Source organism: Drosophila gunungcola, assembly GCF_025200985.1.
Source record: "Drosophila gunungcola strain Sukarami chromosome 2R unlocalized genomic scaffold, Dgunungcola_SK_2 000013F, whole genome shotgun sequence".
Classification (NCBI taxonomy): domain Eukaryota; kingdom Metazoa; phylum Arthropoda; class Insecta; order Diptera; family Drosophilidae; genus Drosophila; species Drosophila gunungcola.
The window spans coordinates 2,115,373-2,130,193 of NW_026453171.1; the positions used below are offsets into that span (position 1 = coordinate 2,115,373).

Sequence of the window (14,821 nt, forward strand, 5' to 3'; positions counted from 1 at the left end):
CAAACGTACATATTTCGAAATTTTGCTTGAGTAGAACCCACTGTTTGGCCTGATTCGACGTGCTGGCTTTTCAATTAGCAACTTTCGCTGCTCGAAACTAGAAATTCTTAATGTGATCATCACTTCTGGCTAGATAGAAAAGGTTTTCACCTTGCCTTCTTCCAGATTGGCATTTCAGTTGTTTGAGGGCAGTTGAGTAAAATGGATGGTTACAGAACCCTTCCAATCCTGTGGTTTTGTGCCCTCTTCCATAATTCACAGGGAAAGTTTGTTTGGAGTCCGGGAGGAGCATCTTCGGTGAGCTTAAGATTTGTCTAAAAATGTATCTCCTTTATTCATGGCCTTGCTAGCTTTTTGTGGCCTTAGCTCTGCCTTTGGATTTGCAGAGAGAAAAAGCGTTTTTGACCTACAATTTTGAGGTTTCCTACAGTTTGCCCAAAACCTGGAAAAAGAAGCCGCCAATCTTGGTAAGATTTTAAGTTGCTTTTGGGGAAATCATATTTAATTAAGTTTTGGCCTTTTTTTAGCGTTATGGCAATGGCACTGACGATGAAAGTCTGTTAGGTGATCATCATGGCCACCAACAGTTTGATGATTTTGTGTACGATGACTACTACGATGATGATCATCATCATTCTGGGCACAAGCATAAACACCATCATAATAAGAAAAAGAAGAAAACCAAGCCCAAGCCTGGAGCTGCCGACAAGCCACCAAAAAACAAGCCCAAACATAAGTACAAAAAAAAGCATAAGCCAAAGCCAAAACCAAGTCCACCGCCAGAGGAAGAGAGGAAGAGGATGAGGACTACAAGGACTTCTTCCAGGGATTTCCCCTTGATGGCATGGGCGAACCCGTGGGCAAAGGTCGTGAAAAGAGGTCCCTGCTTTCACGTTCCAAATTCTATGACATCATCAATCATCGTTTCGAAATGTAAGTGGTTTTACTGCTACTATTATTTTAACCCACTGCATTGATATATTTTTTAGGCATGGCTTAGGCTTGGGCGATCGCTGTTTATTAAGATTGATTTGCGAGGCAAATAGCTACCAATTGGCAGAACTCAATGGAGTGCTGGGCAGTTTAATTCATATAATGTTCAGTCCCAGTAGCTCTAGATACGAGGCATTACCTAATCGCTATTACATCGCCGAGTTGGATGGCCGAAATGACAACTGCCGAGGCTATCAGCCGCAATGTCAGCATAATATTCTCGACCTGATCACGCAACCCCCGACAAATAAAACTAAAATGTAATGATATAATAACTAGATTTCAATTATCGAGTATTTTGATTTACAGAACACGCTATGTATTTTTTATGAACATTTTAAGCGCTGGCCAAGGGCACTTTTTCGCATAGGACTTGGCCTCTTGGCACATCCTATTGTTCCGTTGCCACATTTTATCTGGACAGGTGAATATGAGGCGGGCATAAGCGCAAAGGCTGTAGAAGAGGGCGTGTCTGTCGCAGGCGTCACTTTGGCGACTCAATGGGGATAGCTCCTGGAATCTAGTCCTCACCACCGACGAGCATCTGGCAAAGTTGGAATCATATACATCGATGGTGGGTCCACTGGCAAATGCCCGTTCCAGCATGGGACGAATTTTCGTCTGAACCAAACGATTTCCCTGCAGGGCTGAGCTGGCATTAAAGATGCAAGCCAGGCGGCACTTTAAGAGGAAATTTACATTTTTAGCTAAGCTATATATAGATATAGTTTAACTACTCACACTTGACTGAGGTCCCGAATCATGACATTCTTTATTATAAACTCCCCAGTTCGGCATGGGTGCTGGACAGCAAACCTGTACATTCTATTGAAAACGTATGAATTTTAAATTAATGTTAATTGTTAAGTTCACTTAACTAGCCTGCACAGATTTAGGAGCTGCCTGGCACTTGGCAGCCTCAAAAGGAACTATTAATTCCAGTAAAACCAGGGCAACAAGTATACGCCCTGTCTGCATAGCTAAAGGTTTGAGGGCCGAATGAATCAAGTCAATGTTGAAAAATATGTTTGCGTGTGATCAGCAGAGAGATTACATGGATGATATCCCCTACCTAAGCATTAACCCATTGATGCCGGTGAGTATAGCTTAGTACTTTACTTCATTTGGCTGTAAAAAATATACAATTTTTTTGTAGGTCCAAATTTTTGTTTGATTTTGTACTGATGATAAGGTATTACCTTTAAAATGTCTTTTGTTATGCGGCAGTTGGTGGGTTTCTTGTGTCTGTATTTAATTGTTAGTAGTGCCAGCAGTGATGTTGTGGGCATTCACCAATGTACGGAGCTGCTCAACACCCAAAAGTTGGTCTACTGTTGTGGAAAATCTTTCCTTGATAAGTTCCTCTTTGTGGGCTCCAATTGTACACCCTATTGGGATGACTTTGGCCCGGTAAGTAACATTCCTATATATATAATTTTTAGTACTGCATAAGGAAACTTCCATAGTGCCGCTATGAGTGTCTGTATAAGCACTGGAATCTCCTTGATCAGGATCACAAGATCAAGAAGCCGGAACTCTATATGATGATCACCAGCTTGTACAGTCCCTTGAATGGCTACCATAAATACGGAACCGCTTTGAAGGCTGCTCACGAGATTTGCGAGTCTTTGGGTTCGAGGCATGCCGACTTCTTGTTGCTCTACAACAACCAGATAGCGGATCATATGGGCGTGGGCACCTCCAACTGTTTGCCCTACGCCATGCTCCATGCCCAGTGCACTACAATTTACCTGACCGCCGACTGCCCCAGCGAATATTGGCGACCGGAGCAGGAGTGCAATGATCTGAAGAGAGTGCTATCCAGTTGCACCAAGAAACTGGACGAAAGTAAAGAAGAAATCCAGGAAAAACATGAGGACATGGGAGGTAATGGGTGTGGTCACTCACTATCAAAGGGAATCCAAATGCTTTTGGCCAGCTTTCTAGCACTGATTATCTTAAGTTCTTGTATGATAACTGATAGTTTTTCAAAGATAAGAGACGATGGAGGAGTTACAATTATATCCAGGGTTACCTCTAATCATATAGGAGATTGCATTTAAGCTTATCCAATTCAGACAGTATAATTGAAATCGTCTGGCTCTGGTCGAGCCCCCAATCGGACATATCGTTGGACTTTGACCCACTTGAAATCCACCACCTGATCACGATGACTGATCATTTGGGGTCACAAGACCGCCGCCTAAAATGTTTTTGCTGTGCTCGATTAATCAGCGGATCGCCCCCGAAAATGGAGTTATAAATTAAGCGGTTAGGGGCAGACTAGGCTCAGACTGACTGAAATAATGGCCTGGAATATAGCTCTGTTGATCTGCTGTTTGGTGGCAATGGTGGCCAGTATTACAACGGATGTGGATTGTACTCGTCGTCAGGATTTCAATGTGAGTTTCATAGAAACAGGAATATTTTTGTAATGAATAGATAATAACTTATGTTATTTTTCAGACCGTAAGGGACTGTTGCGCTTATCCTACATTTAGGTTTGATCATTTCCAAAATAAATGTGGTAAATATATGCCAGTTGGTGCCCCCAGAGTTTCACCCGTAAGTTTTGTCTAAGCCAATCGTTAAATATATATAGTAACCCAGATATATGTTAAGCAGTGCTTATATGATTGCATCTTTAATGTGACCAACGTTGTGGTGGATTCAGTCATTGATCCCGATAATGCCCGGATCTTGCTGGAGAAGCTCTTTGGAAGTAATGAGGACTTTCTGGGAGCCTATTTCGATGGACTAATGAGTTGTGCGGATTCTGTCAAAGAGATGATGCAGGACAGGAGACCTCGTCCCCAAAGTAGAGGCAAACAGTGCTCTCCGTTCGCAGTTTTCTATGGGGTTTGTGCCCAGCTATACGTCTTTAACCATTGTCCAACATCCAGTTGGTCCGGAACCGAATCGTGTGAAATGGCCCGATTGCAGAATATGAACTGTCCGAGTGCGAAGTCAGCACGTGGTTCTATCAATCGAATCGTATAACTCTATGTCCGGTAATAAAAAATTAAGTGAGCATTTTATTTTCACGATGGGTGTTGATGGGCCAAACCGAAAGCCGTTAAAACATCCGGTTTTGAGTTGTATATATGAAATATGGGGACTGAACGACCGGCAGAAGTTACCCGAAATGCTTCACCCGCTGACTTTGGCTCTACTTTTTATGCCAGCTTTTCAGGCGGCAGAGAGAGTCTGCTCTGAAAGGCCAGATGTAACTGTGAGTATAGTTTTATTTATCTAACTAGCTAATAAACTAAATATATACATACTTCCTAGGCCTTGAAAAATTGTTGCAAGCTGCCCAACCTTGATTTCTCAAGTTATAATTCCAAGTGCGGTCAGTATTTGCTCAATGGGGCTCATATTGCACCAGTAAGTAAACTAAATAGAAAGTTAGGTTTATAAATAAACATAACCTGTGATTACAGTGTAGCTTTGATTGCATTTTCCAAGCGGCAAATGCTATAAACGGCACAAGTCTGGTGATGGAAAACATCGAAAAGATGATAAGACCCATTCTGGAATCTGATGAGTTTCAACAGGTCTATGTGGACGGTTTCAGGACCTGTGCTGCCCAGGAGAAGGTTATGATTAAGGCCCTGAAGCGTCGCAGGATGCCGGTCACCGGGAGATGTGCCTCCATGTCCTTGATGTACGGCCTATGTGCCCATCGGTACGTCTACCGCAATTGCCCGGAAAGTGTCTGGAGCAAAACTGCCGGGTGCAATGAGGCCAGGGAGTACAACATTCGTTGCGGCGACTTTTAACTGGCTAGTCCATTAAAATGAAACAAATCACAATAGTTCAGCTGCCTTGATCACTGTGTGATGACATTTATTTGGCTTAGTTAAAGAGTACCTCCCGCCAGGTGGGTGTTTCTTAGAATCCATAGAAATCTTGCCCAGATGAGCTGCCCAATTGGTTGATAGACTCCCTTTCTCCCAGCTGTACAAAACAGTCACCCCTATGGCTATACGTCTAATTTTGGCCAAATTGCAACAAAAACACTCTTTGGGATTCTGTTTTATGGCACCTTCAAAGTCGGTTTTTGTATCAAACCCCTGGGAAGTAATAGTCAAAGGATGGAATATCATACCTCGGTGAATTCGTCATTAAATTTCCAATCAAATGGCATTCACATTTAAAAATCTTCCCATTTTTCAAATTTTTGCAAAAAACTTTGCCAAAATTAGACGTATAGCCATAAGACTGACTGTTTTGTACAGCTGGCAACCTATTCTACCCATCCACAATCGGGTATGAAAAACTAACTTTGTTTTGATACTGAAACCGATTTTTGGAAATCGTTTTTTGAAAAATAATTTTATGGCCAATTTTCGCATTTTTGATATGGGTGGGGGTCATCATTTTTTTCAAAATTTTGAAAATCTGAAAAAATTTTAACTGAGAATGCCATTTGATAGGCAATTTAATGACGAATTCAGCGATGTATGACATTCCATCCTTTGACTGTTACTTCCTAGGGTTTTGATACAAAAACCGACTTTAAAGGTGTTTTTTTTTTGGGTTTTTGGAGACTTGTCAAAAAACAAAATCCCAAAATGTCTTTTTGTTGTAACTTGGCCAAAATTAGACATATAGCCATAAGACTGACTGTTTTGTACAGCTGACAACCTATTCTACCCATCCACAATCGGGTTAGAAAAACTAACTTTGTTTTGATACTAAAACCGATTTTTGAAATTCGCTTTTTGAAAAATTAATTTTATGGCCAATTTTCGCATTTTTGATAAGGGTGGGGGTCATCATTTTTTTCAAAATTTTGAAAATCTGAAAAAATTTTAACTGAGAATGCCATTTGATAGGCAATTTAATGACGAATTCAGCGATGTATGACATTCCATCCTTTGACTGTTACTTCCTAGGGTTTTGATACAAAAACCGACTTTAAAGGTGTTTTTTTTTTGGGTTTTTGGAGACTTGTCAAAAAACAAAATCCCAAAAAGTCTTTTTGTTGTAACTTGGCCAAAATTAGACATATAGCCATAAGACTGACTGTTTTGTACAGCTGACAACCTATTCTACCCATCCACAATCGGGTTAGAAAAACTAACTTTGTTTTGATACTAAAACCGATTTTTGAAATTCGCTTTTTGAAAAATTAATTTTATGGCCAATTTTCGCATTTTTGATAAGGGTGGGGGTCATCATTTTTTTCAAAATTTTGAAAATCTGAAAAAATTTTAACTGAGAATGCCATTTGATAGGCAATTTAATGACGAATTCAGCGATGTATGACATTCCATCCTTTGACTGTTACTTCCTAGGGTTTTGATACAAAAACCGACTTTAAAGGTGTTTTTTTTTTGGGTTTTTGGAGACTTGTCAAAAAACAAAATCCCAAAAAGTCTTTTTGTTGTAACTTGGCCAAAATTAGACATATAGCCATAAGACTGACTGTTTTGTACAGCTGACAACCTATTCTACCCATCCACAATCGGGTTAGAAAAACTAACTTTGTTTTGATACTAAAACCGATTTTTGAAATTCGCTTTTTGAAAAATTAATTTTATGGCCAATTTTCGCATTTTTGATAAGGGTGGGGGTCATCATTTTTTTCAAAATTTTGAAAATCTGAAAAAATTTTAACTGAGAATGCCATTTGATAGGCAATTTAATGACGAATTCAGCGATGTATGACATTCCATCCTTTGACTGTTACTTCCTAGGGTTTTGATACAAAAACCGACTTTAAAGGTGTTTTTTTTTTGGGTTTTTGGAGACTTGTCAAAAAACAAAATCCCAAAAAGTCTTTTTGTTGTAACTTGGCCAAAATTAGACATATAGCCATAAGACTGACTGTTTTGTACAGCTGACAACCTATTCTACCCATCCACAATCGGGTTAGAAAAACTAACTTTGTTTTGATACTAAAACCGATTTTTGAAATTCGCTTTTTGAAAAATTAATTTTATGGCCAATTTTCGCATTTTTGATAAGGGTGGGGGTCATCATTTTTTTCAAAATTTTGAAAATCTGAAAAAATTTTAACTGAGAATGCCATTTGATAGGCAATTTAATGACGAATTCAGCGATGTATGACATTCCATCCTTTGACTGTTACTTCCTAGGGTTTTGATACAAAAACCGACTTTAAAGGTGTTTTTTTTTTGGGTTTTTGGAGACTTGTCAAAAAACAAAATCCCAAAAAGTCTTTTTGTTGTAACTTGGCCAAAATTAGACATATAGCCATAAGACTGACTGTTTTGTACAGCTGACAACCTATTCTACCCATCCACAATCGGGTTAGAAAAACTAACTTTGTTTTGATACTAAAACCGATTTTTGAAATTCGCTTTTTGAAAAATTAATTTTATGGCCAATTTTCGCATTTTTGATAAGGGTGGGGGTCATCATTTTTTTCAAAATTTTGAAAATCTGAAAAAATTTTAACTGAGAATGCCATTTGATAGGCAATTTAATGACGAATTCAGCGATGTATGACATTCCATCCTTTGACTGTTACTTCCTAGGGTTTTGATACAAAAACCGACTTTAAAGGTGTTTTTTTTTTTGGGTTTTTGGAGACTTGTCAAAAAACAAAATCCCAAAAAGTCTTTTTGTTGTAACTTGGCCAAAATTAGACATATAGCCATAAGACTGACTGTTTTGTACAGCTGACAACCTATTCTACCCATCCACAATCGGGTTAGAAAAACTAACTTTGTTTTGATACTAAAACCGATTTTTGAAATTCGCTTTTTGAAAAATTAATTTTATGGCCAATTTTCGCATTTTTGATAAGACATATAGCCATAAGACTGACTGTTTTGTACAGCTGACAACCTATTCTACCCATCCACAATCGGGTTAGAAAAACTAACTTTGTTTGATACTAAAACCGATTTTTGAAATTCGCTTTTTGAAAAATTAATTTTATGGCCAATTTTCGCATTTTTGATAAGGGTGGGGGTCATCAGTTTTTTCAAAATTTTGAAAATCTGAAAAAATTTTAACTGAGAATGCCATTTGATAGGCAATTTAATGACGAATTCAGCGATGTATGACATTCCATCCTTTGACTGTTACTTCCTAGGGTTTTGATACAAAAACCGACTTTAAAGGTGTTTTTTTTTTGGGTTTTTGGAGACTTGTCAAAAAACAAAATCCCAAAAAGTCTTTTTGTTGTAACTTGGCCAAAATTAGACATATAGCCATAAGACTGACTGTTTTGTACAGCTGACAACCTATTCTACCCATCCACAATCGGGTTAGAAAAACTAACTTTGTTTTGATACTAAAACCGATTTTTGAAATTCGCTTTTTGAAAAATTAATTTTATGGCCAATTTTCGCATTTTTGATAAGGGTGGGGGTCATCATTTTTTTCAAAATTTTGAAAATCTGAAAAAATTTTAACTGAGAATGCCATTTGATAGGCAATTTAATGACGAATTCAGCGATGTATGACATTCCATCCTTTGACTGTTACTTCCTAGGGTTTTGATACAAAAACCGACTTTAAAGGTGTTTTTTTTTTGGGTTTTTGGAGACTTGTCAAAAAACAAAATCCCAAAAAGTCTTTTTGTTGTAACTTGGCCAAAATTAGACATATAGCCATAAGACTGACTGTTTTGTACAGCTGACAACCTATTCTACCCATCCACAATCGGGTTAGAAAAACTAACTTTGTTTTGATACTAAAACCGATTTTTGAAATTCGCTTTTTGAAAAATTAATTTTATGGCCAATTTTCGCATTTTTGATAAGGGTGGGGGTCATCATTTTTTTCAAAATTTTGAAAATCTGAAAAAATTTTAACTGAGAATGCCATTTGATAGGCAATTTAATGACGAATTCAGCGATGTATGACATTCCATCCTTTGACTGTTACTTCCTAGGGTTTTGATACAAAAACCGACTTTAAAGGTGTTTTTTTTTTGGGTTTTTGGAGACTTGTCAAAAAACAAAATCCCAAAATGTCTTTTCGTTGTAACTTGGCCAAAATTAGACATATAGCCATAAGACTGACTGTTTTGTACAGCTGACAACCTATTCTACCCATCCACAATCGGGTTAGAAAAACTAACTTTGTTTTGATACTAAAACCGATTTTTGAAATTCGCTTTTTGAAAAATTAATTTTATGGCCAATTTTCGCATTTTTGATAAGGGTGGGGGTCATCATTTTTTTCAAAATTTTGAAAATCTGAAAAAATTTTAACTGAGAATGCCATTTGATAGGCAATTTAATGACGAATTCAGCGATGTATGACATTCCATCCTTTGACTGTTACTTCCTAGGGTTTTGATACAAAAACCGACTTTAAAGGTGTTTTTTTTTTGGGTTTTTGGAGACTTGTCAAAAAACAAAATCCCAAAAAGTCTTTTTGTTGTAACTTGGCCAAAATTAGACATATAGCCATAAGACTGACTGTTTTGTACAGCTGACAACCTATTCTACCCATCCACAATCGGGTTAGAAAAACTAACTTTGTTTTGATACTAAAACCGATTTTTGAAATTCGCTTTTTGAAAAATTAATTTTATGGCCAATTTTCGCATTTTTGATAAGGGTGGGGGTCATCATTTTTTTCAAAATTTTGAAAATCTGAAAAAATTTTAACTGAGAATGCCATTTGATAGGCAATTTAATGACGAATTCAGCGATGTATGACATTCCATCCTTTGACTGTTACTTCCTAGGGTTTTGATACAAAAACCGACTTTAAAGGTGTTTTTTTTTTGGGTTTTTGGAGACTTGTCAAAAAACAAAATCCCAAAAAGTCTTTTTGTTGTAACTTGGCCAAAATTAGACATATAGCCATAAGACTGACTGTTTTGTACAGCTGACAACCTATTCTACCCATCCACAATCGGGTTAGAAAAACTAACTTTGTTTTGATACTAAAACCGATTTTTGAAATTCGCTTTTTGAAAAATTAATTTTATGGCCAATTTTCGCATTTTTGATAAGGGTGGGGGTCATCATTTTTTTCAAAATTTTGAAAATCTGAAAAAATTTTAACTGAGAATGCCATTTGATAGGCAATTTAATGACGAATTCAGCGATGTATGACATTCCATCCTTTGACTGTTACTTCCTAGGGTTTTGATACAAAAACCGACTTTAAAGGTGTTTTTTTTTTGGGTTTTTGGAGACTTGTCAAAAAACAAAATCCCAAAATGTCTTTTCGTTGTAACTTGGCCAAAATTAGACATATAGCCATAAGACTGACTGTTTTGTACAGCTGACAACCTATTCTACCCATCCACAATCGGGTTAGAAAAACTAACTTTGTTTTGATACTAAAACCGATTTTTGAAATTCGCTTTTTGAAAAATTAATTTTATGGCCAATTTTCGCATTTTTGATAAGGGTGGGGGTCATCATTTTTTTCAAAATTTTGAAAATCTGAAAAAATTTTAACTGAGAATGCCATTTGATAGGCAATTTAATGACGAATTCAGCGATGTATGACATTCCATCCTTTGACTGTTACTTCCTAGGGTTTTGATACAAAAACCGACTTTAAAGGTGTTTTTTTTTTGGGTTTTTGGAGACTTGTCAAAAAACAAAATCCCAAAAAGTCTTTTTGTTGTAACTTGGCCAAAATTAGACATATAGCCATAAGACTGACTGTTTTGTACAGCTGACAACCTATTCTACCCATCCACAATCGGGTTAGAAAAACTAACTTTGTTTTGATACTAAAACCGATTTTTGAAATTCGCTTTTTGAAAAATTAATTTTATGGCCAATTTTCGCATTTTTGATAAGGGTGGGGGTCATCATTTTTTTCAAAATTTTGAAAATCTGAAAAAATTTTAACTGAGAATGCCATTTGATAGGCAATTTAATGACGAATTCAGCGATGTATGACATTCCATCCTTTGACTGTTACTTCCTAGGGTTTTGATACAAAAACCGACTTTAAAGGTGTTTTTTTTTTGGGTTTTTGGAGACTTGTCAAAAAACAAAATCCCAAAAAGTCTTTTTGTTGTAACTTGGCCAAAATTAGACATATAGCCATAAGACTGACTGTTTTGTACAGCTGACAACCTATTCTACCCATCCACAATCGGGTTAGAAAAACTAACTTTGTTTTGATACTAAAACCGATTTTTGAAATTCGCTTTTTGAAAAATTAATTTTATGGCCAATTTTCGCATTTTTGATAAGGGTGGGGGTCATCATTTTTTTCAAAATTTTGAAAATCTGAAAAAATTTTAACTGAGAATGCCATTTGATAGGCAATTTAATGACGAATTCAGCGATGTATGACATTCCATCCTTTGACTGTTACTTCCTAGGGTTTTGATACAAAAACCGACTTTAAAGGTGTTTTTTTTTGGGTTTTTGGAGACTTGTCAAAAAACAAAATCCCAAAATGTCTTTTTGTTGTAACTTGGCCAAAATTAGACATATAGCCATAAGACTGACTGTTTTGTACAGCTGACAACCTATTCTACCCATCCACAATCGGGTTAGAAAACTAACTTTGTTTTGATACTAAAACCGATTTTTGAAATTCGCTTTTTGAAAAATTAATTTTATGGCCAATTTTCGCATTTTTGATAAGGGTGGGGGTCATCATTTTTTTCAAAATTTTGAAAATCTGAAAAAATTTTAACTGAGAATGCCATTTGATAGGCAATTTAATGACGAATTCAGCGATGTATGACATTCCATCCTTTGACTGTTACTTCCTAGGGTTTTGATACAAAAACCGACTTTAAAGGTGTTTTTTTTTTGGGTTTTTGGAGACTTGTCAAAAAACAAAATCCCAAAATGTCTTTTCGTTGTAACTTGGCCAAAATTAGACATATAGCCATAAGACTGACTGTTTTGTACAGCTGACAACCTATTCTACCCATCCACAATCGGGTTAGAAAAACTAACTTTGTTTTGATACTAAAACCGATTTTTGAAATTCGCTTTTTGAAAAATTAATTTTATGGCCAATTTTCGCATTTTTGATAAGGGTGGGGGTCATCATTTTTTTCAAAATTTTGAAAATCTGAAAAAATTTTAACTGAGAATGCCATTTGATAGGCAATTTAATGACGAATTCAGCGATGTATGACATTCCATCCTTTGACTGTTACTTCCTAGGGTTTTGATACAAAAACCGACTTTAAAGGTGTTTTTTTTTGGGTTTTTGGAGACTTGTCAAAAAACAAAATCCCAAAAAGTCTTTTTGTTGTAACTTGGCCAAAATTAGACATATAGCCATAAGACTGACTGTTTTGTACAGCTGACAACCTATTCTACCCATCCACAATCGGGTTAGAAAAACTAACTTTGTTTTGATACTAAAACCGATTTTTGAAATTCGCTTTTTGAAAAATTAATTTTATGGCCAATTTTCGCATTTTTGATAAGGGTGGGGGTCATCATTTTTTTCAAAATTTTGAAAATCTGAAAAAATTTTAACTGAGAATGCATTTGATAGGCAATTTAATGACGAATTCAGCGATGTATGACATTCCATCCTTTGACTGTTACTTCCTAGGGTTTTGATACAAAAACCGACTTTAAAGGTGTTTTTTTTTGGGTTTTTGGAGACTTGTCAAAAAACAAAATCCCAAAAAGTCTTTTTGTTGTAACTTGGCCAAAATTAGACATATAGCCATAAGACTGACTGTTTTGTACAGCTGACAACCTATTCTACCCATCCACAATCGGGTTAGAAAAACTAACTTTGTTTTGATACTAAAACCGATTTTTGAAATTCGCTTTTTGAAAAATTAATTTTATGGCCAATTTTCGCATTTTTGATAAGGGTGGGGGTCATCATTTTTTTCAAAATTTTGAAAATCTGAAAAAATTTTAACTGAGAATGCCATTTGATAGGCAATTTAATGACGAATTCAGCGATGTATGACATTCCATCCTTTGACTGTTACTTCCTAGGGTTTTGATACAAAAACCGACTTTAAAGGTGTTTTTTTTTTGGGTTTTTGGAGACTTGTCAAAAAACAAAATCCCAAAAAGTCTTTTTGTTGTAACTTGGCCAAAATTAGACATATAGCCATAAGACTGACTGTTTTGTACAGCTGACAACCTATTCTACCCATCCACAATCGGGTTAGAAAAACTAACTTTGTTTTGATACTAAAACCGATTTTTGAAATTCGCTTTTTGAAAAATTAATTTTATGGCCAATTTTCGCATTTTTGATAAGGGTGGGGGTCATCATTTTTTTCAAAATTTTGAAAATCTGAAAAAATTTTAACTGAGAATGCCATTTGATAGGCAATTTAATGACGAATTCAGCGATGTATGACATTCCATCCTTTGACTGTTACTTCCTAGGGTTTTGATACAAAAACCGACTTTAAAGGTGTTTTTTTTTGGGTTTTTGGAGACTTGTCAAAAAACAAAATCCCAAAAGTCTTTTTGTTGTAACTTGGCCAAAATTAGACATATAGCCATAAGACTGACTGTTTTGTACAGCTGACAACCTATTCTACCCATCCACAATCGGGTTAGAAAAACTAACTTTGTTTTGATACTAAAACCGATTTTTGAAATTCGCTTTTTGAAAAATTAATTTTATGGCCAATTTTCGCATTTTTGATAAGGGTGGGGGTCATCATTTTTTTCAAAATTTTGAAAATCTGAAAAAATTTTAACTGAGAATGCCATTTGATAGGCAATTTAATGACGAATTCAGCGATGTATGACATTCCATCCTTTGACTGTTACTTCCTAGGGTTTTGATACAAAAACCGACTTTAAAGGTGTTTTTTTTTTGGGTTTTTGGAGACTTGTCAAAAAACAAAATCCCAAAATGTCTTTTTGTTGTAACTTGGCCAAAATTAGACATATAGCCATAAGACTGACTGTTTTGTACAGCTGACAACCTATTCTACCCATCCACAATCGGGTTAGAAAAACTAACTTTGTTTTGATACTAAAACCGATTTTTGGAAATTCGCTTTTTGAAAAATTAATTTTATGGCCAATTTTCGCATTTTTGATAAGGGTGGGGGTCATCATTTTTTTCAAAATTTTGAAAATCTGAAAAAATTTTAACTGAGAATGCCATTTGATAGGCAATTTAATGACGAATTCAGCGATGTATGACATTCCATCCTTTGACTGTTACTTCCTAGGGTTTTGATACAAAAACCGACTTTAAAGGTGTTTTTTTTTGGGTTTTTGGAGACTTGTCAAAAACAAAATCCCAAAAGTCTTTTGTTGTAACTTGGCCAAAATTAGACATATAGCCATAAGACTGACTGTTTTGTACAGCTGACAACCTATTCTACCCATCCACAATCGGGTTAGAAAAACTAACTTTGTTTTGATACTAAAACCGATTTTTGGAAATCGTTTTTTGAAAAATTAATTTTATGGCCAATTTTCGCATTTTTGATAAGGGTGGGGGTCATCATTTTTTCAAAATTTTGAAAATCTGAAAAAATTTTAACTGAGAATGCCATTTGATAGGCAATTTAATGACGAATTCAGCGATGTATGACATTCCATCCTTTGACTGTTACTTCCTAGGGTTTTGATACAAAAACCGACTTTAAAGGTGTTTTTTTTTGGGTTTTTGGAGACTTGTCAAAAAACAAAATCCCAAAAGTCTTTTGTTGTAACTTGGCCAAAATTAGACATATAGCCATAAGACTGACTGTTTTGTACAGCTGACAACCTATTCTACCCATCCATAATCGGGTTAGAAAAACTAACTTTGTTTTGATACTAAAACCGATTTTTGGAAATTCGCTTTTTTGAAAAATTAATTTTATGGCCAATTTTCGCATTTTGATAAGGGTGGGGGTCATCATTTTTTTCAAAATTTTGAAAATCTGAAAAAATTTTAACTGAGAATGCCATTT

General features: G+C 35.8%; 5 protein-coding genes across 5 annotated transcripts; 4 read left to right on the plus strand and 1 right to left on the minus strand.

The window, feature by feature from the left end:
- Positions 1-150: 150 nt before the first annotated feature.
- LOC128256278 (uncharacterized) lies at positions 151-1,325 on the plus strand. Its single transcript, XM_052986569.1, is given in 5 exon segments — positions 151-297; positions 351-467; positions 528-776; positions 779-933; positions 990-1,325. Coding segments are annotated over 5 exon segments (885 nt in total). The 5' UTR covers positions 151-201; the 3' UTR covers positions 1,258-1,325.
- LOC128256287 (uncharacterized) lies at positions 1,309-2,068 on the minus strand. The gene is made up of 3 exons (XM_052986577.1): positions 1,876-2,068; positions 1,735-1,818; positions 1,309-1,674 (listed from the first exon to the last, which is right to left on the minus strand). Exons 1-3 carry the CDS (start codon positions 1,969-1,971, stop codon positions 1,309-1,311), a joined length of 546 nt encoding a protein of 181 aa, XP_052842537.1. The 5' UTR covers positions 1,972-2,068.
- A 27-nt stretch (positions 2,069-2,095) lies between these two features.
- On the plus strand, positions 2,096-3,057 carry LOC128256279 (uncharacterized). The gene is made up of 2 exons (XM_052986570.1): positions 2,096-2,403; positions 2,460-3,057. The coding sequence occupies exons 1-2, from the start codon at positions 2,200-2,202 to the stop codon at positions 3,054-3,056; spliced, it is 801 nt and encodes a 266-aa protein (XP_052842530.1). The 5' UTR covers positions 2,096-2,199; the 3' UTR covers position 3,057.
- Positions 3,058-3,253: 196 nt separating this feature from the next.
- LOC128256286 (uncharacterized) lies at positions 3,254-4,026 on the plus strand. The gene is made up of 3 exons (XM_052986576.1): positions 3,254-3,395; positions 3,460-3,558; positions 3,619-4,026. Exons 1-3 carry the CDS (start codon positions 3,300-3,302, stop codon positions 3,991-3,993), a joined length of 570 nt encoding a protein of 189 aa, XP_052842536.1. The 5' UTR covers positions 3,254-3,299; the 3' UTR covers positions 3,994-4,026.
- LOC128256283 (uncharacterized) lies at positions 3,998-4,810 on the plus strand. Its single transcript, XM_052986574.1, has 3 exons — positions 3,998-4,225; positions 4,285-4,380; positions 4,437-4,810. Exons 1-3 carry the CDS (start codon positions 3,998-4,000, stop codon positions 4,773-4,775), a joined length of 663 nt encoding a protein of 220 aa, XP_052842534.1. The 3' UTR covers positions 4,776-4,810.
- Positions 4,811-14,821: the final 10,011 nt, after the last annotated feature.